Consider the following 27,481-nt stretch of genomic DNA (forward strand, 5'->3'; position numbering starts at 1 on the left):
CTGCAGATCCAGAGTCCAAGAAGGCCACCGTAGAGAAGGAGAAGGCAGAGGCAGACATCCGCACAGGCACAGTAAGACGTGGAGAAGCAGAGAAGACATCAAGGACTGTCTCACCTTTGTGCGGAGTCAGCGTACGTCTTTCCAGGCGGGGAGGACGGATAGGACAATCCCTCAGGAAGTGTTCGGTACTAGCACAGTACAGGCAGAGGTTCTCCATACGGCGTCGTGTCCTCTCTTGAGGTGTCAGGCGAGACCGGTCGACCTGCATAGCCTCCACGGCGGGAGGCACAGGAACAGATTGCAGGGGACCAGAGGAGAGAGGAGCCGAGGAGACGAAACGCCTCGTGCGAACAGAGTCCATATCTTGGCGGAGTTCCTGACGCCTTTCAGAAAAACGCATGTCAATGCGAGTGGCTAGGTGAATAAGTTCATGTAGATTAGCAGGAATTTCTCGTGCGGCCAGAACATCTTTAATGTTGCTGGATAGGCCTTTTTTGAAGGTCGCGCAGAGGGCCTCATTATTCCAGGACAATTCTGAAGCAAGTGTACGGAACTGTACGGCATACTCGCCAACGGAAGAATTACCCTGGACCAGGTTCAACAGGGCAGTCTCAGCAGAAGAGGCTCGGGCAGGTTCCTCAAAGACACTTCGGATTTCCGAGAAGAAGGAGTGTACAGAGGCAGTGACGGGGTCATTGCGGTCCCAGAGCGGTGTGGCCCATGACAGGGCTTTTCCGGACAGAAGACTGACTACGAAAGCCACCTTAGACCTTTCAGTGGGAAACAGGTCCGACATCATCTCCAGATGCAGGGAACATTGGGAAAGAAAGCCACGGCAAAACTTAGAGTCCCCATCAAATTTATCCGGCAAGGATAAGCGTATCCCAGGAGCGGCCACTCGCTGCGGAGGAGGTGCAGGAGCTGGCGGAGGAGATGACTGCTGAAGCTGTGGTAGTAACTGTTGTAGCATAACGGTCAGTTGAGACAGCTGTTGGCCTTGTTGCGCTATCTGTTGTGACTGCTGGGCGACCACCGTGGTGAGGTCAGCGACAACTGGCAGAGGAACTTCAGCGGGATCCATGGCCGGATCTACTGTCACGATGCCGGCTGGCAGGTAGTGGACCCTCTGTGCCAGAGAGGGATTGGCGTGGACCGTGCTAGTGGACCGGTTCTAAGCCACTACTGGTTTTCACCAGAGCCCGCCGCAAAGCGGGATGGTCTTGCTGCGGCGGTAGTGACCAGGTCGTATCCACTAGCAACGGCTCACCTCTCTGGCTGCTGAAGATAGGCGCGGTACAAGGGAGTAGGCAGAAGCAAGGTCGGACGTAGCAGAAGGTCGGGGCAGGCAGCAAGGATCGTAGTCAGGGGCAACGGCAGAAGGTCTGGAAACACAGGCAAGGAACACACAAGGAACGCTTTCACTGGCACTAAGGCAACAAGATCCGGCAAGGGAGTGCAAGGGAAGTGAGGTAATATAGGGAAGTGCACAGGTGATTACCCTAATTGGAACCACTGCGCCAATCAGCGGCGCAGTGGCCCTTTAAATCGCAGAGACCCGGCGCGCGCGCGCCCTAGGGAGCGGGGCCGCGCGCGCCGGGACAGAACAGACGGGGAGCGAGTCAGGTAGGGGAGCCGGGGTGCGCATCGCGAGCGGGCGCTACCCGCATCGCGAATCGCATCCCGGCTGGCAGCGGGATCGCAGCGCCCCGGGTCAGAGGACGTGACCGGAGCGCTGCAGCGGAGGGAGTGAAGCGAGCGCTCCGGGGAGGAGCGGGGACCCGGAGCGCTCGGCGTAACAGGGGGAATGTGCCGATGAATGAATGTGGAGAAATAAAAATATAAATGGAATTGCTTCCGGTACAGATTTAGGAGAGGTGAACAGGACATTCCACAGATCAAGTAGGGACCGAAGCATTGTTATTACCAATAGAAGGAAGAGGTTATTCTAATGGGAATATAAAAACTGTTTCATTAAATAATGATTCTTAACCTGTTTATTTTCCTTTCAGTTGATAATGACCGTGTCGCCGCGCTGATCTCCATAGATGTCCAACACCTCCCATTATACCCGCTCCCCTAAATATTATCGTCCAATCCATCTGTCCAGCCTGGAGGCAGCTACGAGCTTCATGAAACACCAAACAAATGATTTGGGGAAATACTATTGTACACAGAATATTACAGTATGAATATGTTTTGCTTTATATGTTTCACTATATGTTTGTATGTATGAGCAGGATTAGCAAATACAGATTTAGGAGATGCCCCTATTAGCAGTAACGTCAGTGTCGTTATAGTATTATAAACAAGAGGTGGATTGTTCTGAATATGACATTTTATTTGCTGTATTTGTGTTTTTATGCCCATAAGCTTCACAGAGTTAAATGCCACCTTATCAACACAAGAAGGGTTAATGTCAATGTAACCTCCTGTCTTCTGTTATAGACCGGCCTGACTGCTCCTCGGAGGGGTTTATGGGAATAACCTGGAGGGGGGAGAACCGGGGAGGGGCTTCTTTTAGATAAAAGACTTTGCTGGTCATTGTTGGGGTCTTTTTCTTTTTCCACCTCTGGCTGTGGCCGGAACATTTTCCAAGATGTCGTCCTCCAGGTTCCAAGGCCTCATGGGTCACCAAGGGCCGATCCATCCGCCAGAACATCTGAAGCGTCATCTCCATTTATCATCTAAGATCCTGGAATGCTGAGTATAGAACGGGATCATTTCTGTTAATATCCCTTGGATCGCTGTGATCTACCTTTATATCCATCATGTGACATGTACTTAGTCCTGCAGAGATAATTGTCTCGTTATTATTACAAGTGATTAATTAGAATATGTTTATTATCTTATTACACTTTATTATCTTTTGCTGCATTCTGAGTCATTGTCCATATTGTTTACCTGTTAGGATAGAACTCCTCCAAATTCCTCATATTATAGGTTGGTCTTTGGGGCTTATGAATACATTTAGGATCCAATAATTCTGCTTAAAGTGTCTAATGTACCTGAACTTTGTAATATTGTATTCACTGACCACATGGTTTGGTCAGACATTTTGGGTCTACACTCACCAGGTGCCATGAACCACAACAACAATCATGGAACCCTCCCCGATGTTATGTCCAATCATGGAACCCTCCCCGATGTTATGTCCAATCATGGAGCCCTCCCCGATGTTATGTCCAATCATGGAGCCCTCCCCGATGTTATGTTCAATCATGGAGCCCTCCCCGATGTTATGTTCAATCATGGAACCCTCCCCGATGTTATGTCCAATCATGGAGCCCTCCCCGATGTTATGTTCAATCATGGAACCCTCCCCGATGTTATGTCCAATCATGGAGCCCTCCCCGATGTTATGTCCAATCATGGAGCCCTCCCCGATGTTATGTTCAATCATGGAACCCTCCCCGATGTTATGTCCAATCATGGAGCCCTCCCCGATGTTATGTCCAATCTTGGAGCCCTCCCCGATGTTATGTCCAATCATGGAGCCCTCCCCGATGTTATGTCCAATCATGGAGCCCTCCCCGATGTGGTGTTCAATGTGGGTGACACTGAATTATCAAATCATACGTTATTAATGAAGTTTACAACATTTTCAACCGCCAGTTTTCCAGACTCAAATGAGAGTTTCCCATTATCAAAAAAGTTAATTATTCCATGGAAGCCATCTTTAAGATGAAACCATGTGACCGGGACACCATTGTCCTCCAGACGCTTCTTGTAGAGAATCCCATCATCACGTAAGACATCAAACTCACAGGTTAGGATGTAAGTTTTTGGGAGAAGACGGATGACAGAGTCCTCGGCCAACAATGGGGAGAAGTGAGTCTGAAATACTTCCTTGTGGGCTTCATAGACGTCTTCGGAATGTGAGGTCATGACCCGAGGCTGATGACCCCGAACCTTGAACTCTGCTGGAATATTATCAGGACCCAACCACTTCCGAAACTGCATCTTTAACTCCACAGGAACATGGTCCCCGTCTAGAACCTCTTCCATCATTTGCATGTCTCCTCCCACATAGTTTATCATGTAGAAGGCGGCGCGCTCTCGGTACAGGATGGGCACTGCGCTGTTCTGTGTATATGACGGTAAGTGGAAATCCAGAGCTTGGACCGCTGGGTATATGAGCACCTGAGCGAGGGGCTGAGGCACATCCCTCCGGACCACCAGAGCTTGACAAACAGCAGCTGTGAGATTTCCACCGGCGCTGTCCCCGCTGATGATGACAGAGGATGGGTCCACACCATATTCCTCCGCAGTCTTCAGGAAATGGATTGTAGTGCTCAGACAGTCATCAAATGCTGCCGGGTACCTGTGCTCCGGGGCCAGGCGGTACCTGAAAGAACAGATACAGATTAGATACAATGTACCCAAAACATATGTCATATTGTCATCTGATGAGGGGAGCGAAGAGCCGACAGCTGTGACAGAACCTCCTGCTCCTGTGGAATCTCCTGTAACAGGAACTGTTTTTTTTTATATTCCCTGCTGGGAGCAGTCACAGCCATAGACTAAAGTCTGCTACCAGTTACCTGAGGGAACAATTTAGTTGCTGCACACAGTTCTGACATCTTCTGCTACACCTTCCCTCTTGTGCTCAGCAGAAGACAACACGTCTGCTCCCATTCATCTGTGACAAGTAAGAGAATATCTATCTATCTACCCCCCACAAACAGAGGCACCCGGACCCTCACAGACAGAGGCACCCGGACCCTCACAGACAGAGGCACCCGGACCCTCACAGACAGAGGCACCCGGACCCTCACAGACAGAGGCACCCGGACCCTCACAGACAGAGGCACCCGGACCCTCACAGACACTTAGTGAAGGACTCACTTGACCGAGATGACCACCGATTCCGTTCCCTTTGAAATGAAGCGACATAAGACGTCGTAGGAATCTAAGGAGAAGATGAATGTGTAAATATACGGAGGTCTCCACAGATGGGGGTTCCAGGACTAACCCCCTCAGTCCTTACCAAGACTCCCGAACATCCAGCCTCCACCATGGAAGAACATGACTCCTCTCCTCCCACCAGAAGATTGTGCCCTGGGCTGATAGACTCGCACCAGCACCTCCTCAAAGCTCAGGTCCTTGATGAGGAGTTTGGGGTCTTCGGGGCCCCTTCTGGCCATGAGTCTGTCCCTCAGGAGACGGGTGAAGCCGAGCTGAGAGCAGATCAGACAGTTCTGGAGGATCTTCCCCTGGATGGAGAGAAGACACGTTACAGATTCCACAGAAATCATGTGTCAGAGGAGAAAATGCTGCACTGTCTGAACACCAACCAAGACCGTGTGAACGCAGCTTTGGATGTGACTACAGCAGATTTTACAACCAGCGGGCATCCATTCCCAGCATGGACAGTGAAGGCTACAGCTGGAGGCCCCTGGACTATCCACACCATGCAGGGACAGAAGAGGGATGAGACAGAGATGGAGCCTCCCGAAGGTGAAGATATTCTCTTACATCCCAGAGCAGGAGACGGGGCAAGCAGAATTATGAGTGCAGCTCTGGGGGACGTACACCATAAAACGCTGAGATACGAAGCTCAGATACAGCTGACTAAATCATGAGAAGTGAAATACGTTAAAGTGACCCCCAAAATTTCACGCCTGTCCGGGGTCTGAGAAGTGCGTGATGCTCTGCATACCTGGACCAACCAATAGACATGTACATAAATACTGTGGTGTCCCAGCACCGGGGTCGGTCCTGTGTTGGGCACACTGTTATACTGTGTATTATGTTTAAGCACTTTATCTTCACTGAGTTTACTGCATTTTATGTTTATGTATTGTCCCTTTAAGAGAGCGAGAGAAGCAGTGATAATCAGGTGACCCTGCCAAATGGGAACCCCTATATTGTCATGTGTATAGTGTAGGGGGGAGGAATTGCCTCAGTTCAGCTTAGAGCTGTGTGCTGAGTACAGTGTGCAGAGAAGGTGAAGACGTGTGTGCTGAGTACAGTGTGGAGAGGAGGTGAAGACGTGTGTGGTGAGTGCAGTGTGGAGAGGAGGTGAAGACGTGTGTGGTGAGTACTGAGTGGAGAGGAGGTGAAGACGTGTGTGGTGAGTACTGAGTGGAGAGGAGGTGAATACGTGTGTGGTGAGTGCAGTGTGGAGAGGAGGTGAAGATGTGTGTGGTGAATGCAGTGTGAAGAGGAGCTGAAGACATGTGGTGAGTACAGTGTGGAGAGGAGGTGAAGACATGTGGTGAGTATAGTGTGGAGAGGAGGTGAAGACGTGTGTGGCGAGTACTGAGTGGAGAGGAGGTGAAGACGTGTGTGGCGAGTACAGTGTGGAGAGGAGGTGAAGATGTGTGGTGAGTATAGTGTGGAGAGGAGGTGAAGACATGTGGTGAGTACAGTGTGGAGAGGGGGTGAAGACGTGTGTGGTGAGTACTGAGTGGGGAGGAGGTGAATACGTGTGTGGTGAGTACTGAGTGGAGAGGAGGTGAATACGTGTGTGGTGAGTACAGTGTGGAGAGGAGGTGAAGATGTGTGGTGAGTATAGTGTGGAGAGGAGGTGAAGATGTGTGTGGTGAGTACAGTGCGGAGAGGAGGTGAAGACATGTGTGGTGAGTACAGTGTGGAGAGGAGGTGAGGGGCCGATACTCAGCATTTGCATGGTATCGGGAATTGTTTAATGTCCCCGATACCATGTCCGATACCTGCTGCTGTGCGGCCCTCGCTCCGCTGTCCCATTCTCCCGATCGCATCATGGCGTCCTATGGAGGAGAATGGGACACACACGTCATTCCTCCTCCCCTGCGCCCAGCATAGCTCTACGGAGGAAGCAGAGTGATGTGTATGTCACATGCTCCTCCATAGGACGCCATTATGCAATCGGGAGAAAGGGACAGCAGAGCGGCAACACCCCAGGACCGCCGCAGATGAGCACTGTCAACAAGAGGAGGGGGGGGGATGCTGTCTACAAGGGGATGGGGCCTGCTCCCTACAGGAGGGGGACAAGAGGGAGCGCTGTCTACAAGGGGGGGCCTGCAGTCGACAAGGGGGGCTCTGTCTACAAGGGGGGTCTCTGTCCACAAAGAGTGGGCCCACTGTCTACAAGGGGGGCCTGCTGTCTGCAAGGGGCACAAGAGGGAACACTGTCTACAAGAGGGACAAGAGGGGGTGCTGTGTACAAGGGGGGCTGTTATCTACAAGTGGGACATGGTGGGTGCTGTCTACAAGGGGGGCTGCAGTCTACAGGGGGCTGCTACTAATGTCTGCAACTATCTATACTACCTACAAGGAGATACCACCTACTATTAAAGACAATCTTACAGCAGAGTCACCTGCACTGACTTGAATTTATAGGTAGATAGGTCAGGTGACCCGGTTTCTACCACTGCTCACCATGTGAATGTCAGCGCAATCGCTCCGGTGACAACGGTCTCGCCGCCAATGCAAATTCCCTGTTCTGTCCAATGGAGAAGAGAGAAATCTTGGCTCATACTACAGCAGCTGCCTCCATTGTACACAAATAGGACCCACATATCATACGGTAAAGAGCGAGAACGGGTCAACCTGGGGTCAGATTCCCTTTAAAATAAAAACACTCGTACTTGGTAACGGCGAGTACTAGAATTAAAGTATCGGTACTCATACTCTGTCTTAAAAAATGGTATCGGGACATCCCTAGTGGTGATTACAGTGTGGAGAGGAGGTGAAGTCTTGTGTGGTGAGTACAGTGTGGAGAGGAGGTGAAGATGTGTGGGGTGAGTACAGTGTGGAGGGGAGGTGAAGACGTGTGTAGTGAGTACAGTGTGAAGAGGAGGTGAAGACGTGTGTGGTGAGTACAGTGTGGAGAGGAGGTGAAGACGTGTGTGGTGAGTACAGTGTGGAGAGGAGGTGAAGACGTGTGTGGTCAGTGCAGTGGGGAGAGGAGGTGAAAACGTGTGTGGTGAGTACAGTGTGGAGAGGAGGTGAAGATGTGTGGTGAGCATCGTTTGGAGAGGAGGTGAAGACATGTGTGGTGAGTGCAGTGTGGAGAGGAGGTGAAGACGTGTGTGGTGAGTGCAGTGGGGAGAGGAGGTGAAGAAGTTTGTGGTCAGTACAGTGTGGAGAGGAGGTGAAGACGTGTGTGGTGAGTACAGTGTGGAGAGGAGGTCAAGACGTGTGTGGCCAGTACAGTGTGGAGAGGAGGTGAAGACGTGTGTGGTCAGTACAGTGGGGAGAGGAGGTGAAGACGTGTGTAGTGAATACAGTGTGAAGAGGAGGTGAAGACGTGTGTGGTCAGTACAGTGGGGAGAGGAGGTGATGACGTGTGTGGCCAGTACAGTGTGGCGAGGAGGTGAAGACGTGTGTGGTCAGTACAGTGGGGAGAGGAGGTGAAGACGTGTGTGGTGAGTACAGTGTGGAGAGGAGGTGAAGATGTGTGGGGTGAGTACAGTGTGGAGGGGAGGTGAAGACGTGTGGGGTGAGTACAGTGTGGAGGGGAGGTGAAGACGTGTGAGGTGAGTACAGTGTGGAGAGGAGGTGAAGACGTGTGTGGTGAGTACAGTGTGGAGAGGAGGTGAAGACGTGTGTGGTGAGTACAGTGTGGAGAGGAGGTGAAGACGTGTGTGGTGAGTACAGTGTGGAGAGGAGGTGAAGACGTGTGTGGTGAGTACAGTGTGGAGAGGAGGTGAAGACGTGTGTGGTGAGTACAGTGTGGAGAGGAGGTGAAGACGTGTGTGGTGAGTACAGTGTGGAGAGGAGGTGAAAACGTGTGTGGTGAGTACAGTGTGGAGAGGAGGTGAAGATGTGTGGTGAGCATCGTTTGGAGAGGAGGTGAAGACATGTGTGGTGAGTGCAGTGTGGAGAGGAGGTGATGACGTGTGTGGTGAGTGCAGTGTGGAGAGGAGGTGATGACGTGTGTGGTGAGTGCAGTGTGGAGAGGAGGTGAAGACGTGTTTGGTGAGTGCAGTGGGGAGAGGAGGTGAAGACGTGTGTGGTCAGTACAGTGGGGAGAGGAGGTGAAGACGTGTGTAGTGAATACAGTGTGAAGAGGAGATGAAGACGTGTGTGGTCAGTACAGTGGGGAGAGGAGGTGAAGACGTGTGTGGTGAGTACAGTGTGGAGAGGAGGTGAAGACGCGTGTGGCCAGTACAGTGTGGAGAGGAGGTGAAGACGTGTGTGGTCAGTACAGTGGGGAGAGGAGGTGAAGACGTGTGTAGTGAATACAGTGTGAAGAGGAGGTGATGACGTGTGTGGCCAGTACAGTGTGGAGAGGAGGTGAAGACGTGTGTGGTCAGTACAGTGGGGAGAGGAGGTGAAGACGTGTGTGGTGAGTACAGTGTGGAGAGGAGGTGAAGATGTGTGGGGTGAGTACAGTGTGGAGGGGAGGTGAAGACGTGTGGGGTGAGTACAGTGTGGAGGGGAGGTGAAGACGTGTGTGGTGAGTACAGTGTGGAGAGGAGGTGAAGACGTGTGTGGTGAGTACAGTGTGGAGAGGAGGTGAAGACGTGTGTGGTCAGTGCAGTGGGGAGAGGAGGTGAAAACGTGTGTGGTGAGTACAGTGTGGAGAGGAGGTGAAGATGTGTGGTGAGCATCGTTTGGAGAGAAGGTGAAGACATGTGTGGTGAGTGCAGTGTGGAGAGGAGGTGATGATGTGTGTGGTGAGTGCAGTGTGGAGAGGAGGTGATGACGTGTGTGGTGAGTGCAGTGTGGAGAGGAGGTGAAGACGTGTGTGGTGAGTGCAGTGGGGAGAGGAGGTGAAGACATCTCTTCTCCAGTCAGCCCTGCCATTCTGCAAGTGTCCCTCGTACTGTGGCGAGTCAGGCCCTGGTGATAGTGATTGGACCTTGTCAGAACCCTAATCAGTGTGGGAAATCTTCAAGTCTCATATTTCGAGTTAGTATTATTCAAGTGTGTGAAAAGCACCATAAGTCCCAGCAAGTCAATTGGGCTCCCAGGGGTCACACTGCATCCCTTCTCCTCTGCTCCGTACTGTGTGTAATTCCATCTGCACCTGCTCAGTAAAGACAGTTATTCGTAACCTGACGTCAGTGTGTTCATTTACTGCCCGTATCTGGCCCAGGAGAAGCCGTCTCCACATCGGACCATGTATAGGATTAATAGTGCCCTGGCGTCACAAAGTGATAGGAATTCATTGCAACCCCCTGTCACCACATTACCGCTAACTGTAAGTAAATAAATATATATATATATATATATATATATATATATATACACACACACACACACAGCTAACTGTAGGTAATATATATACACACAGCTAACTGTAGATAATATATATATATATATATATATATATATATATACATATACACACTCACAAAGCTAACTGTAGAGAGCTCAGATACAGGAGAGCGCTCAGATACAGGAGAGAGGAGAGCGCTCAGATACAGGAGAGAGGAGAGCACTCAGATACAGGAGAGAGGAGAGCGCTCAGATACAGGAGAGAGGAGAGCACTCAGATACAAGAGAGCACTCAGATACAGGAGAGAGGAGAGCACTCAGATACAGGAGAGAGGAGAGCGCTCAGATACAGGAGAGAGGAGAGCGCTCAGATACAGGACAGAGGAGAGACGCTCAGATACAAGAGAGCACTCAGATACAGGAGAGTGCTCAGATACAGAAGAGCGGAGAGCGCTCACATAAAGGACAGAGGAGAGACGCTCAGATACAGGAGAGAGAAGAGCGCTCAGATACAGGAGAGAGGAGAGCACTCAGATACAGGAGAGAGGAGAGCACTCAGATACAGGAGAAAGGAGAGCACTCACAGGAGAGCGGAGAGCGCTCAGATACAGGAGAGCGCGCAAATACAGAAGAGCGCTCAGATACAGGAGAGCGGAGAGCGCTCAGATACAGGAGAGAGGACAGCACTCAGACATAGGAGAGAGGAAAGCACTCAGATACAGGAGAGAGGAAAGCACTCAGATACAGGAGAAAGGAGAGCACTCAGATGCAGGAGAGAGGAGAGCGCTCAGATACAGGAGAGAGGAGAGCGCTCAGATACAGGAGAGAGGAGAGCACTCAGATGCAGGAGAGAGGAGAGCGCTCAGATACAGGAGAGAGGAGAACGCTCAGTTACAGGAGAGAGGAGAGCACTCAGATACAGGAGAGAGGAGAGCACTCAGATACAGGAGAGCACTCAGATACAGGAGAGAGGAGAGCGCTCAGATACAGGAGAGCACTCAGATACAGGAGAGCACTCAGATACAGGAAAGGAGAGCACTCAGATACAGGACAGAGGAGAGCGCTCAGATACAGGAGAGAGGAGAGCGCTCACATACAGGACAGAGGAGAGCGCTCAGATACAGGAGAGAGAAAAGCGCTCAGATACAGGAGAGAGGAGAGCGCTCAGATACAGGAGAGAGGAGAACGCTCAGTTACAGGAGAGAGGAGAGCACTCAGATACAGGAGAGAGGAGAACACTCAGATACAGGAGAGAGGAGAGCACTCAGATACAGGAGCGAGGAGAGCGCTCAGATACAGGAGAGAGGAGAGCGCTCAGATGCATGAGAGAGGAGAACACTCAGATACAGGAGAGAGGAGAGCACTCACAGGAGAGCGCTCAGATACAGGAGAGCGGAGAGCGCGCAAATACAGAAGAGCGCTCAGATACAGGAGAGCGGAGAGCGCTCAGATACAGGAGAGCGGAGAGCGCTCAGATACAGGAGAGAGGAGAGCACTCAGATATAGGAGAGAGGAGAGCGCTCAGATACAGGAGAGAGGAGAACGCACAGTTACAGGAGAGAGGAGAGCGCTCAGATACAGGAGAGAGGAGAGCACTCAGATACAGGAGAGAGGAGAGCACTCAGATGCAGGAGAGAGGAGAGCGCTCAGATACAGGAGAGAGGAGAACGCTCAGTTACAGGAGAGAGGAGAGCACTCAGATACAGGAGAGAGGAGAGCACTCAGATACAGGAGAGCACTCAGATACAGGAGAGAGGAGAGCGCTCAGATACAGGAGAGCACTCAGATACAGGAGAGCACTCAGATACAGGAAAGGAGAGCACTCAGATACAGGACAGAGGAGAGCGCTCAGATACAGGAGAGAGGAGAGCGCTCACATACAGGACAGAGGAGAGCGCTCAGATACAGGAGAGAGAAAAGCGCTCAGATACAGGAGAGAGGAGAGCGCTCAGATACAGGAGAGAGGAGAACGCTCAGTTACAGGAGAGAGGAGAGCACTCAGATACAGGAGAGAGGAGAACACTCAGATACAGGAGAGAGGAGAGCACTCAGATACAGGAGCGAGGAGAGCGCTCAGATACAGGAGAGAGGAGAGCGCTCAGATGCATGAGAGAGGAGAACACTCAGATACAGGAGAGAGGAGAGCACTCACAGGAGAGCGCTCAGATACAGGAGAGCGGAGAGCGCGCAAATACAGAAGAGCGCTCAGATACAGGAGAGCGGAGAGCGCTCAGATACAGGAGAGCGGAGAGCGCTCAGATACAGGAGAGAGGAGAGCACTCAGATATAGGAGAGCGCTCAGATACAGGAGAGAGGAGAACGCACAGTTACAGGAGAGAGGAGAGCGCTCAGATACAGGAGAGAGGAGAGCACTCAGATACAGGAGAGAGGAGAGCACTCAGATACAGGAGAGAGGAGAGCACTCAGATACAGGAGAGAGGAGAGCACTCAGATACAGGAGAGAGGAGAGCACTCAGATACAGGAGAGAGGAGAGCACTCAGATACAGGAGAGAGGAAAGCACTCAGATACAGGAGAGAGGAGAGCACTCAGATACAGGAGAGAGGAGAGCACTCAGATACAGGAGAGAGGAGAGCACTCAGATACAGGAGAAAGGAGAGCACTCAGATACAGGAGAGCACTCAGATACAGGAGAGAGGAGAGCACTCAGATACAGGAGAGAGGAGAGCACTCAGATACAGGAGAGAGGAGAGCACTCAGATACAGGAGAGAGGAGAGCACTCAGATACAGGAGAGAGTAGAGCGCTCAGATACAGGAGAGAGGAGAGCGCTCAGATACAGGACAGAGGAGAGACGCTCAGATACAAGAGAGCACTCAGATACAGGAGAGCGCTCAGATACAGGAGAGCGGAGAGCGCTCACATACAGGAGAGAGGAGAGCACTCAGATACAGGAGAAAGGAGAGCACTCAGATATAGGAGAGAGGAGAGCGCTCAGATACAGGAGAGAGGAGAACGCTCAGTTACAGGAGAGAGGAGAGCACTCAGATATAGGAGAGAGGAGAACACTCAGATATAGGAGAGCACTCAGATACAGGAGAGAGGAGAGCACTCAGATACAGGAGAGAGGAGAACACTCAGATACAGGAGAAAGGAGAGCACTCAGATACAGGAGAAAGGAGAGCACTCAGATATAGGAGAGAGGAGAACACTCAGATATAGGAGAGCACTCAGATACAGGAGAGAGGAGAGCGCTCAGATACAGGAGAGAGGAGAACACTCAGATACAGGAGAAAGGAGATCACTCAGATACAGGAGAGAGGAAAACACTCAGATATAGGAGAGCACTCAGATACAGGAGAGAGGAGAGCGCTCAGATACAGGACAGAGGAGAGCGCTCACATACAGGACAGAGGAGAGCGCTCACATACAGGACAGAGGAGAGCTCTCCGATACAGGAGAGAGGAGAGCACTCAGATATAGGAGAGAGGAGAGCGCTCAGATACAGGAGAGAGGAGAGTGCTCAGATACAGGAGAGAGGAGAGCGCTCAGACACAGGAGAGCGCTCAGATACAGGAGAGAGGAGAGCGCTCAGATACAGGAGAGCGCTCAGATATAGGAGAGAGGAGAGCGCTCAGATACAGGAGAGAGGAGAACACTCAGATACAGGAGAGAGGAGAGCGCTCAGATACAGGAGAGAGGAGAGCACTCAGATACAGGAGAGAGGAGAACGCTCAGATACAGGAGAGAGGAGAGCGCTCAGATACAGGAGAGAGGAGAGCGCTCAGATACAGGAGAGAGGAGAGCGCTCAGATATAGGAGAGAGGAGAGCACTCAGATACAGGAGAGAGGAGAGCACTCAGATACAGGAGAGAGGAGAGCGCTCAGATACAGGAGAGAGGAGAGCGCTCAGATACAGGAGAGAGGAGAGCACTCAGATACAGGAGAGAGGAGAGCGCTCAGATACAGGAGAGAGGAGAGCACTCAGATATAGGAGAGAGGAGAACGCTCAGATACAGGAGAGAGGAGAACGCTCAGATACAGGAGAGAGGAGAGCACTCAGATACAGGAGAGAGGAGAGCACTCAGATACAGGAGAGAGGAGAGCGCTCAGATACAGGAGAGAGGAGAGCGCTCAGATACAGGAGAGAGGAGAGCACTCAGATACAGGAGAGAGGAGAGCGCTCAGATACAGGAGAGAGGAGAGCACTCAGATACAGGAGAGAGGAGAACGCTCAGATACAGGAGAGAGGAGAACGCTCAGATACAGGAGAGAGGAGAGCACTCAGATACAGGAGAGAGGAGAGCGCTCAGATACAGGAGAGAGGAGAGCGCTCAGATACAGGAGAGAGGAGAACGCTCAGATACAGGAGAGAGGAGAGCACTCAGATACAGGAGAGAGGAGAGCGCTCAGATACAGGAGAGAGGAGAACGCTCAGATACAGGAGAGAGGAGAGCACTCAGATACAGGAGAGAGGAGAACGCTCAGATACAGGAGAGAGGAGAGCACTCAGATACAGGAGAGAGGAGAGCACTCAGATACAGGAGAGAGGAGAGCGCTCAGATATAGGAGAGAGGAGAGCGCTCAGATATAGGAGAGAGGAGAGCGCTCAGATACAGGAGAGAGGAGAGCACTCAGATACAGGAGAGAGGAGAACGCTCAGATACAGGAGAGAGGAGAGCACTCAGATACAGGAGAGAGGAGAGCGCTCAGATACAGGAGAGAGGAGAGCACTCAGATACAGGAGAGAGGAGAACGCTCAGATACAGGAGAGAGGAGAGCACTCAGATACAGGAGAGAGGAGAGCGCTCAGATACAGGAGAGAGGAGAACGCTCAGATACAGGAGAGAGGAGAGCACTCAGATACAGGAGAGAGGAGAACGCTCAGATACAGGAGAGAGGAGAGCGCTCAGATATAGGAGAGAGGAGAGCACTCAGTTACAGGAGAGAGGAGAGCGCTCAGATATAGGAGAAAGGAGAACGCTCAGATATAGGAGAGCGTAAATACTAGAGCACTTACCACCATAGCAATGCTGATCATAATACAATGAATGATCCGAAGTTTCACTGGATCTGCGACTCCTGCCGGGATGTCCGAGTTGGCAAATTCAAAATAAATGACTCCGGCCACAAGCAAGAAAAATAATGCGATAAAAACTATGAGAAATATCGCCGCCAAAGCCATAGCGAAGCCCATGATGCCTGATCCGAGCTCCGTGCACTCACACGTGACATTCAGGTGACTTCTGACGATTTCCTGTTAAGTGAAGAGGAGGGAGGGAGGCGGCCAGAGGAGGTAAGTACGAGCGACTGATACATTGTAATACAGATCAGTACGAGGAGAGGAGACTGATACATTGTAATACAGATCAGTGTGAGGAGAGGAGACTGATACATTGTAATACAGATCAGTACGAGGAGAGGAGACTGATACATTGTAATACAGATCAGTACGAGGAGAGGAGACTGATACATTGTAATACAGATCAGTGTGAGGAGAGGAGACTGATACATTGTAATACAGATCAGTGTGAGGAGAGGAGACTGATACATTGTAATACAGATCAGTGTGAGGAGAGGAGACTGATACATTGTAATACAGATCAGTGTGAGGAGAGGAGACTGATACATTGTAATACAGATCAGTGTGAGGAGAGGAGACTGATACATTGTAATACAGATCAGTGTGAGGAGAGGAGACTGATACATTGTAATACAGATCAGTACGAGGAGAGGAGACTGATACATTGTAATACAGATCAGTACGAGGAGAGGAGACTGATACATTGTAATACAGATCAGTACGAGGAGAGGAGACTGATACATTGTAATACAGATCAGTACGAGGAGAGGAGACTGATACATTGTAATACAGATCAGTATGAGGAGAGGAGACTGATACATTGTAATACAGATCAGTACGAGGAGAGGAGACTGATACATTGTAATACAGATCAGTACGAGGAGAGGAGACTGATACATTGTAATACAGATCAGTATGAGGAGAGGAGACTGATACATTGTAATACAGATCAGTACGAGGAGAGGAGACTGATACATTGTAATACAGATCAGTACGAGGAGAGGAGACTGATACAATGTAATACAGATCAGTACGAGGAGAGGAGACTGATACATTGTAATACAGATCAGTATGAGGAGAGGAGACTGATACATTGTAATACAGATCAGTACGAGGAGAGGAGACTGATACATTGTAATACAGATCAGTACGAGGAGAGGAGACTGATACATTGTAATACAGATCAGTGTGAGGAGAGGAGACTGATACAATGTAATACAGATCAGTGTGAGGAGAGGAGACTGATACATTGTAATACAGATCAGTGTGAGGAGAGGAGACTGATACATTGTAATACAGATCAGTGTGAGGAGAGGAGACTGATACATTGTAATACAGATCAGTGTGAGGAGAGGAGACTGATACATTGTAATACAGATCAGTACGAGGAGAGGAGACTGATACATTGTAATACAGATCAGTACGAGGAGAGGAGACTGATACATTGTAATACAGATCAGTGTGAGGAGAGGAGACTGATACATTGTAATACAGATCAGTGTGAGGAGAGGAGACTGATACATTGTAATACAGATCAGTACGAGGAGAGGAGACTGATACATTGTAATACAGATCAGTGTGAGGAGAGGAGACTGATACAATGTAATACAGATCAGTACGAGGAGAGGAGACTGATACATTGTAATACAGATCAGTGTGAGAAGAGGAGACTGATACATTGTAATACAGATCAGTGCGAGGAGAGGAGACTGATACATTGTAATACAGATCAGTGTGAGGAGAGGAGACTGATACAATGTAATACAGATCAGTACGAGGAGAGGAGACTGATACATTGTAATACAGATCAGTGTGAGGAGAGGAGACTGATACATTGTAATACAGATCAGTGTGAGGAGAGGAGACTGATACAATGTAATACAGATCAGTACGAGGAGAGGAGACTGATACATTGTAATACAGATCAGTGTGAGGAGAGGAGACTGATACATTGTAATACAGATCAGTACGAGGAGAGGAGACTGATACATTGTAATACAGATCAGTATGAGGAGAGGAGACTGATACATTGTAATACAGATCAGTACGAGGAGAGGAGACTGATACATTGTAATACAGATCAGTGTGAGGAGAGGAGACTGATACATTGAAATACAGATCAGTACGAGGAGAGGAGACTGATACATTGTAATACAGATCAGTACGAGGAGAGGAGACTGATACATTGTAATACAGATCAGTGTGAGGAGAGGAGACTGATACATTGTAATACAGATCAGTACGAGGAGAGGAGACTGATACATTGTAATACAGATCAGTGCGAGGAGAGGAGACTGATACATTGTAATACAGATCAGTACGAGGAGAGGAGACTGATACATTGTAATACAGATCAGTACGAGGAGAGGAGACTGATACATTGTAATACAGATCAGTACGAGGAGAGGAGACTGATACATTGTAATACAGATCAGTACGAGGAGAGGAGACTGATACATTGTAATACAGATCAGTACGAGCGACTGATACATTGTAATACAGATCAGTACGAGGAGAGGAGACTGATACATTGTAATACAGATCAGTACGAGGAGAGGAGACTGATACATTGTAATACAGATCAGTGTGAGGAGAGGAGACTGATACATTGTAATACAGATCAGTGCGAGGAGAGGAGACTGATACATTGTAATACAGATCAGTGTGAGGAGAGGAGACTGATACATTGTAATACAGATCAGTACGAAGAGAGGAGACTGATACATTGTAATACAGATCAGTGTGAGGAGAGGAGACTGATACATTGTAATACAGATCAGTACGAAGAGAGGAGACTGATACATTGTAATACAGATCAGTACGAGGAGAGGAGACTGATACAATGTAATACAGATCAGTACGAGGAGAGGAGACTGATACATTGTAATACAGATCAGTACGAGGAGAGGAGACTGATACATTGTAATACAGATCAGTACGAGGAGAGGAGACTGATACATTGTAATACAGATCAGTGTGAGGAGAGGAGACTGATACATTGTAATACAGATCAGTACGAGGAGAGGAGACTGATACATTGTAATACAGATCAGTACGAGGAGAGGAGACTGATACATTGTAATACAGATCAGTACGAGGAGAGGAGACTGATACATTGTAATACAGATCAGTGTGAGGAGAGGAGACTGATACATTGTAATACAGATCAGTGTGAGGAGAGGAGACTGATACATTGTAATACAGATCAGTACGAGGAGAGGAGACTGATACATTGTAATACAGATCAGTACGAGGAGAGGAGACTGATACATTGTAATACAGATCAGTGTGAGGAGAGGAGACTGATACATTGTAATACAGATCAGTGTGAGGAGCGGAGACTGATACATTGTAATACAGATCAGTGCGAGGAGAGGAGACTGATACATTGTAATACAGATCAGTGTGAGGAGAGGAGACTGATACATTGTAATACAGATCAGTGTGAGGAGAGGAGACTGATACATTGTAATACAGATCAGTGTGAGGAGAGGAGACTGATACATTGTAATACAGATCAGTACGAGGAGAGGAGACTGATACATTGTAATACAGATCAGTACGAGGAGAGGAGACTGATACATTGTAATACAGATCAGTGCGAGGAGAGGAGACTGATACATTGTAATACAGATCAGTGTGAGGAGAGGAGACTGATACATTGTAATACAGATCAGTGTGAGGAGAGGAGACTGATACATTGTAATACAGATCAGTGCGAGGAGAGGAGACTGATACATTGTAATACAGATCAGTACGAGGAGACTGATACATTGTAATACAGATCAGTGCGAGGAGAGGAGACTGATACATTGTAATACAGATCAGTGTGAGGAGAGGAGACTGATACATTGTAATACAGATCAGTGTGAGGAGAGGAGACTGATACATTGTAATACAGATCAGTGTGAGGAGCGGAGACTGATACATTGTAATACAGATCAGTACGAGGAGAGGAGACTGATACATTGTAATACAGATCAGTACGAGGAGACTGATACATTGTAATACAGATCAGTGCGAGGAGAGGAGACTGATACATTGTAATACAGATCAGTGTGAGGAGAGGAGACTGATACATTGTAATACAGATCAGTGTGAGGAGAGGAGACTGATACATTGTAATACAGATCAGTGTGAGGAGAGGAGACTGATACATTGTAATACAGATCAGTACGAGGAGAGGAGACTGATACATTGTAATACAGATCAGTGCGAGGAGAGGAGACTGATACATTGTAATACAGATCAGTACGAGGAGAGGAGACTGATACATTGTAATACAGATCAGTGCGAGGAGAGGAGACTGATACATTGTAATACAGATCAGTACGAGGAGAGGAGACTGATACATTGTAATACAGATCAGTGTGAGGAGAGGAGACTGATACATTGTAATACAGATCAGTGTGAGGAGAGGAGACTGATACATTGTAATACAGATCAGTGTGAGGAGAGGAGACTGATACATTGTAATACAGATCAGTGTGAGGAGCGGAGACTGATACATTGTAATACAGATCAGTACGAGGAGAGGAGACTGATACATTGTAATACAGATCAGTGCGAGGAGAGGAGACTGATACATTGTATTACAGATCAGTACGAGGAGAGGAGACTGATACATTGTAATACAGATCAGTGTGAGGAGAGGAGACTGATACATTGTAATACAGATCAGTGTGAGGAGAGGAGACTGATACATTGTAATACAGATCAGTGTGAGGAGAGGAGACTGATACATTGTAATACAGATCAGTGTGAGGAGAGGAGACTGATACATTGTAATACAGATCAGTACGAGGAGAGGAGACTGATACATTGTAATACAGATCAGTGTGAGGAGAGGAGACTGATACATTGTAATACAGATCAGTGTGAGGAGAGGAGACTGATACATTGTAATACAGATCAGTGTGAGGAGAGGAGACTGATACATTGTATTACAGATCAGTACGAGGAGAGGAGACTGATACATTGTAATACAGATCAGTGTGAGGAGAGGAGACTGATACATTGTAATACAGATCAGTACGAGGAGACTGATACATTGTAATACAGATCAGTGTGAGGAGAGGAGACTGATACATTGTAATACAGATCAGTACGAGGAGAGGAGACTGATACATTGTAATACAGATCAGTGTGAGGAGAGGAGACTGATACATTGTAATACAGATCAGTGTGAGGAGAGGAGACTGATACATTGTAATACAGATCAGTACGAGGAGACTGATACATTGTAATACAGATCAGTGTGAGGAGAGGAGACTGATACATTGTAATACAGATCAGTACGAGGAGAGGAGACTGATACATTGTAATACAGATCAGTGTGAGGAGAGGAGACTGATACATTGTAATACAGATCAGTACGAGGAGAGGAGACTGATACATTGTAATACAGATCAGTGTGAGGAGAGGAGACTGATACATTGTAATACAGATCAGTACGAGGAGAGGAGACTGATACATTGTAATACAGATCAGTACGAGGAGAGGAGACTGATACATTGTAATACAGATCAGTGTGAGGAGAGGAGACTGATACATTGTAATACAGATCAGTACGAGGAGAGGAGACTGATACATTGTAATACAGATCAGTGTGAGGAGAGGAGACTGATACATTGTAATACAGATCAGTACGAGGAGAGGAGACTGATACATTGTAATACAGATCAGTGTGAGGAGAGGAGACTGATACATTGTAATACAGATCAGTACGAGGAGAGGAGACTGATACATTGTAATACAGATCAGTACGAGGAGAGGAGACTGATACATTGTAATACAGATCAGTGCGAGGAGAGGAGACTGATACATTGTAATACAGATCAGTGTGAGGAGAGGAGACTGATACATTGTAATACAGATCAGTGTGAGGAGAGGAGACTGATACATTGTAATACAGATCAGTACGAGGAGAGGAGACTGATACATTGTAATACAGATCAGTGTGAGGAGAGGAGACTGATACATTGTAATACAGATCAGTACGAGGAGAGGAGACTGATACATTGTAATACAGATCAGTGTGAGGAGAGGAGACTGATACATTGTAATACAGATCAGTGTGAGGAGAGGAGACTGATACATTGTAATACAGATCAGTATGAGGAGAGGAGACTGATACATTGTAATACAGATCAGTGTGAGGAGAGGAGACTGATACATTGTAATACAGATCAGTGTGAGGAGAGGAGACTGATACATTGTAATACAGATCAGTGTGAGGAGAGGAGACTGATACATTGTAATACAGATCAGTGCGAGGAGACTGATACATTGTAATACAGATCAGTACGAGGAGAGGAGACTGATACATTGTAATACAGATCAGTACGAGGAGAGGAGACTGATACATTGTAATACAGATCAGTGTGAGGAGAGGAGACTGATACATTGTAATACAGATCAGTGCGAGGAGACTGATACATTGTAATACAGATCAGTACGAGGAGACTGATACATTGTAATACAGATCAGTGCGAGGAGAGGAGACTGATACATTGTAATACAGATCAGTGTGAGGAGAGGAGACTGATACATTGTAATACAGATCAGTGTGAGGAGAGGAGACTGATACATTGTAATACAGATCAGTACGAGGAGAGGAGACTGATACATTGTAATACAGATCAGTACGAGCGACTGATACATTGTAATACAGATCAGTACGAGCGACTGATACATTGTAATACAGATCAGTACGAGGAGAGGAGACTGATACATTGTAATACAGATCAGTACGAGGAGAGGAGACTGATACATTGTAATACAGATCAGTGTGAGGAGAGGAGACTGATACATTGTAATACAGATCAGTGTGAGGAGAGGAGACTGATACATTGTAATACAGATCAGTACGAGGAGAGGAGACTGATACATTGTAATACAGATCAGTACGAGGAGAGGAGACTGATACATTGTAATACAGATCAGTGTGAGGAGAGGAGACTGATACATTGTAATACAGATCAGTACGAGGAGAGGAGACTGATACATTGTAATACAGATCAGTACGAGGAGAGGAGACTGATACATTGTAATACAGATCAGTACGAGGAGAGGAGACTGATACATTGTAATACAGATCAGTGTGAGGAGAGGAGACTGATACATTGTAATACAGATCAGTGTGAGGAGAGGAGACTGATACATTGTAATACAGATCAGTGTGAGGAGAGGAGACTGATACATTGTAATACAGATCAGTGTGAGGAGAGGAGACTGATACATTGTAATACAGATCAGTACGAGGAGAGGAGACTGATACATTGTAATACAGATCAGTGTGAGGAGAGGAGACTGATACATTGTAATACAGATCAGTGTGAGGAGAGGAGACTGATACATTGTAATACAGATCAGTACGAGGAGAGGAGACTGATACATTGTAATACAGATCAGTGTGAGGAGAGGAGACTGATACATTGTAATACAGATCAGTACGAGGAGAGGAGACTGATACATTGTAATACAGATCAGTACGAGGAGAGGAGACTGTCACGATTCCGGCTGGCTGGTAGTGGATCCTCTGTGTCAGCGAGGGATTGGCGGGGACCGTGCTAGTGGACCGGTTCTAAGAGGCTACTGGTTTTCACCAGAGCCCGCCGCAAAGCGGGATGGTCTTGCTGCGGCAGTAGCAACCAGGTCGTATCCACTAGCAACGGCTCTACCTCGCTGACTGCTGAGAAGGCGAGGGACAGAAGGACTAGGCAGAGGCAAGGTCAGACGTAGCAGAAGGTCGGGGGCAGGCGGCAAGGTTCGTAGTCAGGATGGGTAGCAGAAGTTCAGGACACAGGCTTTGGACACACTAAACGCTTTCACTGGCACAAGGCAACAAGATCCGGCAAGGGAGTGCAAGGGAGGAGACTAGATAAAGGCAGGGAGCAGGTGGGAGCCAATTAAGCTAATTGGACCAGGCACCAATCATTGGTGCACTGGCCCTTTAAGTCTCAGAGAGCTGGCGCGCGCGCGCCCTAGAGAGCGGAGCCGCGCGCGCCAGCACAAGACAGCAGGGGACCGGGACGGGTAAGTGACCTGGGATGCGATTCGCGAGCGGGCGCGTCCCGCTGTGCGAATCGCATCCCCAACGGCCAAAACAGTGCAGCGCTCCCGGTCAGCGGGACTGACCGGGGCGCTGCAGGGAGAAAGACGCCGTGAGCGCTCCGGGGAGGAGCGGGGACCCGGAGCGCTAGGCGTAACAGTACCCCCCCCCTTAGGTCTCCCCTTCTCTTTGTCCGGTAACTGCCTCCCCTGGGATGAGGACACCGGGAAAGAATGGAGGGTTTCCTCAACGGCAGGCAGTACAGCAGGAGTGGGAATGGGGAGGGAGGGCAGAGGGCGAGGCCTGGCACGGGGCAGTGTGACACCAGGACGGGGGCCATGGGGAGGCACAGAGGCTTGCCTGATGGGACTGGGAGGGGGGGGAGAGGCACTTCCTGTGGCAGGCAGAGTCCCAGTTCCTGATCTCCCCGGTGGTCCAATCAATGGTGGGGGAATGAAGCCGGAGCCAAGGCAGACCGAGGAGGACCTCAGAGGTACAGTTGGGGAGAATGCAGAACTCAATCCTTTCGTGGTGGGGTCCGATAGACATCAGGAGGGGTTCTGTGCGGTAACGCACGGTGCAGTCCAATCTGGCTCCGTTGACCGCGGAAATGTAGAGCGGTTTGACGAGACGGGTCACCGGGATGCAGAATCTATTAACAAAGGACTCCGACATAAAATTCCCGGAGGCACCAGAGTCCAAGCAGGCCACGGCTGAGAGGGAGGAGTTGGTTGTAGGAGAAATCCGCACGGGCACCGTGAGACGTGGAGAAGAAGACTTAGAACCAAAAGATGCAACACCCACGTGAGCTGGGTGCGTGCGTGCGTTTCCCAGGCGTGGAGGACGGATAGGGCAATCCACCAAGAAATGTTCAGTACTGGCACAGTACAGACAGAGATTTTCTTCTTTACGGCGATTCCTCTCTTCCTGGGTCAGGCGAGACCGATCCACTTGCATGGCCTCCTCGGCGGGAGGCCCAGGCGAAGACTGCAAAGGATGCTGTGGGAGAGGTGCCCAGAGATCTAAGTCTTTTTCCTGGCGGAGCTCTTGGTGTCGTTCAGAAAAACGCATGTCAATGCGGGTAGCCAAATGGATGAGTTCTTGGAGGTTGGCAGGAATCTCTCGTGCGGCCAGCACATCCTTGATGCGACTGGATAGGCCTTTTTTAAAGGTCGCGCAGAGAGCCTCATTATTCCAGGATAGTTCAGAAGCAAAAGTACGGAATTGTATGGCGTACTCGCCAACGGAAGAATTACCCTGGACCAGGTTCAGCAAGGCAGTCTCAGCAGAAGAGGCTCGGGCAGGTTCCTCAAAGACACTTCGGACTTCAGCAAAGAAGGACTGGACTGTGGCTGTGGCAGGATCATTGCGGTCCCAGAGCGGTGTGGCCCAAGACAAGGCCTTTCCTGAAAGAAGGCTCACTACGAACGCCACCTTAGACCGTTCTGTAGGAAACAAGTCTGACAACATCTCCATATGCAGGGAACACTGAGACAAAAATCCACGGCAGAGTCTGGAGTCCCCATCAAATTTGTCCGGCAGGGACAAGCGGAGGTTAGGAGCGGCCACTCGCTGCGGAGGAGGTGCAGGAGCTGGCGGAGGAGATGGTTGCTGCTGTAGCAGAGGCAGAATTTGCTGTAACATGGCGGTCAACTGCGACAGCTGCTGTCCTTGTTGGGCAATCTGCTGCGATTGCTGAGCGACCACCGTGGGAAGATCAGCGAGACTAGGCAGCGGCACCTCAGCGGGATCCATGGCCGGATCTACTGTCACGATTCCGGCTGGCTGGTAGTGGATCCTCTGTGTCAGCGAGGGATTGGCGGGGACCGTGCTAGTGGACCGGTTCTAAGAGGCTACTGGTTTTCACCAGAGCCCGCCGCAAAGCGGGATGGTCTTGCTGCGGCAGTAGCAACCAGGTCGTATCCACTAGCAACGGCTCTACCTCGCTGACTGCTGAGAAGGCGAGGGACAGAAGGACTAGGCAGAGGCAAGGTCAGACGTAGCAGAAGGTCGGGGGCAGGCGGCAAGGTTCGTAGTCAGGATGGGTAGCAGAAGTTCAGGACACAGGCTTTGGACACACTAAACGCTTTCACTGGCACAAGGCAACAAGATCCGGCAAGGGAGTGCAAGGGAGGAGACTAGATAAAGGCAGGGAGCAGGTGGGAGCCAATTAAGCTAATTGGACCAGGCACCAATCATTGGTGCACTGGCCCTTTAAGTCTCAGAGAGCTGGCGCGCGCGCGCCCTAGAGAGCGGAGCCGCGCGCGCCAGCACAAGACAGCAGGGGACCGGGACGGGTAAGTGACCTGGGATGCGATTCGCGAGCGGGCGCGTCCCGCTGTGCGAATCGCATCCCCAACGGCCAAAACAGTGCAGCGCTCCCGGTCAGCGGGACTGACCGGGGCGCTGCAGGGAGAAAGACGCCGTGAGCGCTCCGGGGAGGAGCGGGGACCCGGAGCGCTAGGCGTAACAGAGACTGATACATTGTAATACAGATCAGTACGAGGAGAGGAGACTGATACATTGTAATACAGATCAGTACGAGGAGAGGAGACTGATACATTGTAATACAGATCAGTGTGAGGAGAGGAGACTGATACATTGTAATACAGATCAGTACGAGGAGAGGAGACTGATACATTGTAATACAGATCAGTACGAGGAGAGGAGACTGATACATTGTAATACAGATCAGTGTGAGGAGACTGATACATTGTAATACAGATCAGTACGAGGAGAGGAGACTGATACATTGTAATACAGATCAGTACGAGGAGAGGAGACTGATACATTGTAATACAGATCAGTACGAGGAGAGGAGACTGATACATTGTAATACAGATCAGTGTGAGGAGAGGAGACTGATACATTGTAATACAGATCAGTGTGAGGAGAGGAGACTGATACATTGTAATACAGATCAGTGTGAGGAGAGGAGACTGATACATTGTAATACAGATCAGTACGAGGAGAGGAGACTGATACATTGTAATACAGATCAGTACGAGGAGAGGAGACTGATACATTGTAATACAGATCAGTGTGAGGAGAGGAGACTGATACATTGTAATACAGATCAGTACGAGGAGAGGAGACTGATACATTGTAATACAGATCAGTGTGAGGAGAGGAGACTGATACATTGTAATACAGATCAGTGCGAGGAGAGGAGACTGATACATTGTAATACAGATCAGTACGAGGAGAGGAGACTGATACATTGTAATACAGATCAGTGTGAGGAGAGGAGACTGATACATTGTAATACAGATCAGTGTGAGGAGAGGAGACTGATACATTGTAATACAGATCAGTACGAGGAGAGGAGACTGATACATTGTAATACAGATCAGTGCGAGGAGAGGAGACTGATACATTGTAATACAGATCAGTACGAGGAGAGGAGACTGATACATTGTAATACAGATCAGTACGAGGAGCGGAGACTGATACATTGTAATACAGATCAGTACGAGGAGAGGAGACTGATACATTGTAATACAGATCAGTGTGAGGAGAGGAGACTGATACATTGTAATACAGATCAGTGTGAGGAGAGGAGACTGATACATTGTAATACAGATCAGTGTGAGGAGAGGAGACTGATACATTGTAATACAGATCAGTGCGAGGAGAGGAGACTGATACATTGTAATACAGATCAGTGCGAGGAGAGGAGACTGATACATTGTAATACAGATCAGTACGAGGAGAGGAGACTGATACATTGTAATACAGATCAGTGTGAGGAGAGGAGACTGATACATTGTAATACAGATCAGTGTGAGGAGAGGAGACTGATACATTGTAATACAGATCAGTGTGAGGAGAGGAGACTGATACATTGTAATACAGATCAGTGTGAGGAGAGGAGACTGATACATTGTAATACAGATCAGTACGAGGAGAGGAGACTGATACATTGTAATACAGATCAGTACGAGGAGAGGAGACTGATACATTGTAATACAGATCAGTACGAGGAGAGGAGACTGATACATTGTAATACAGATCAGTACGAGGAGACTGATACATTGTAATACAGATCAGTGTGAGGAGAGGAGACTGATACATTGTAATACAGATCAGTACGAGGAGAGGAGACTGATACATTGTAATACAGATCAGTGTGAGGAGAGGAGACTGATACATTGTAATACAGATCAGTGTGAGGAGAGGAGACTGATACATTGTAATACAGATCAGTGTGAGGAGAGGAGACTGATACATTGTAATA

General features: G+C 48.9%; 1 protein-coding gene across 2 annotated transcripts in view; it reads right to left on the minus strand.

The window, feature by feature from the left end:
- Positions 1-3,426: 3,426 nt before the first annotated feature.
- LOC130316762 (arylacetamide deacetylase-like 4) overlaps positions 3,427-27,481 on the minus strand; it is a 32,689-nt gene continuing 8,634 nt past the window's right edge. Inside the window, exons 1-4 of one of the 2 annotated variants that reach the window (XM_056552810.1) lie at positions 15,129-15,319; positions 4,988-5,213; positions 4,846-4,909; positions 3,427-4,345 (exon numbers count right to left, since the gene is read on the minus strand). In XM_056552810.1, coding sequence (XP_056408785.1) covers positions 3,571-4,345; positions 4,846-4,909; positions 4,988-5,213; positions 15,129-15,305 — 1,242 coding nt within the window. In that variant the 5' untranslated portion in view covers positions 15,306-15,319 and the 3' untranslated portion in view covers positions 3,427-3,570. Of the gene's footprint in view, positions 4,346-4,845; positions 4,910-4,987; positions 5,214-15,128; positions 15,320-27,481 lie in introns of those variants that run through there. The other variant, XM_056552812.1, reaches the window with a different exon arrangement.

The sequence above is a fragment of the Hyla sarda genome, unplaced genomic scaffold (genome assembly GCF_029499605.1).
Source record: "Hyla sarda isolate aHylSar1 unplaced genomic scaffold, aHylSar1.hap1 scaffold_1955, whole genome shotgun sequence".
NCBI classification, from domain to species: Eukaryota; Metazoa; Chordata; class Amphibia; order Anura; family Hylidae; genus Hyla; species Hyla sarda.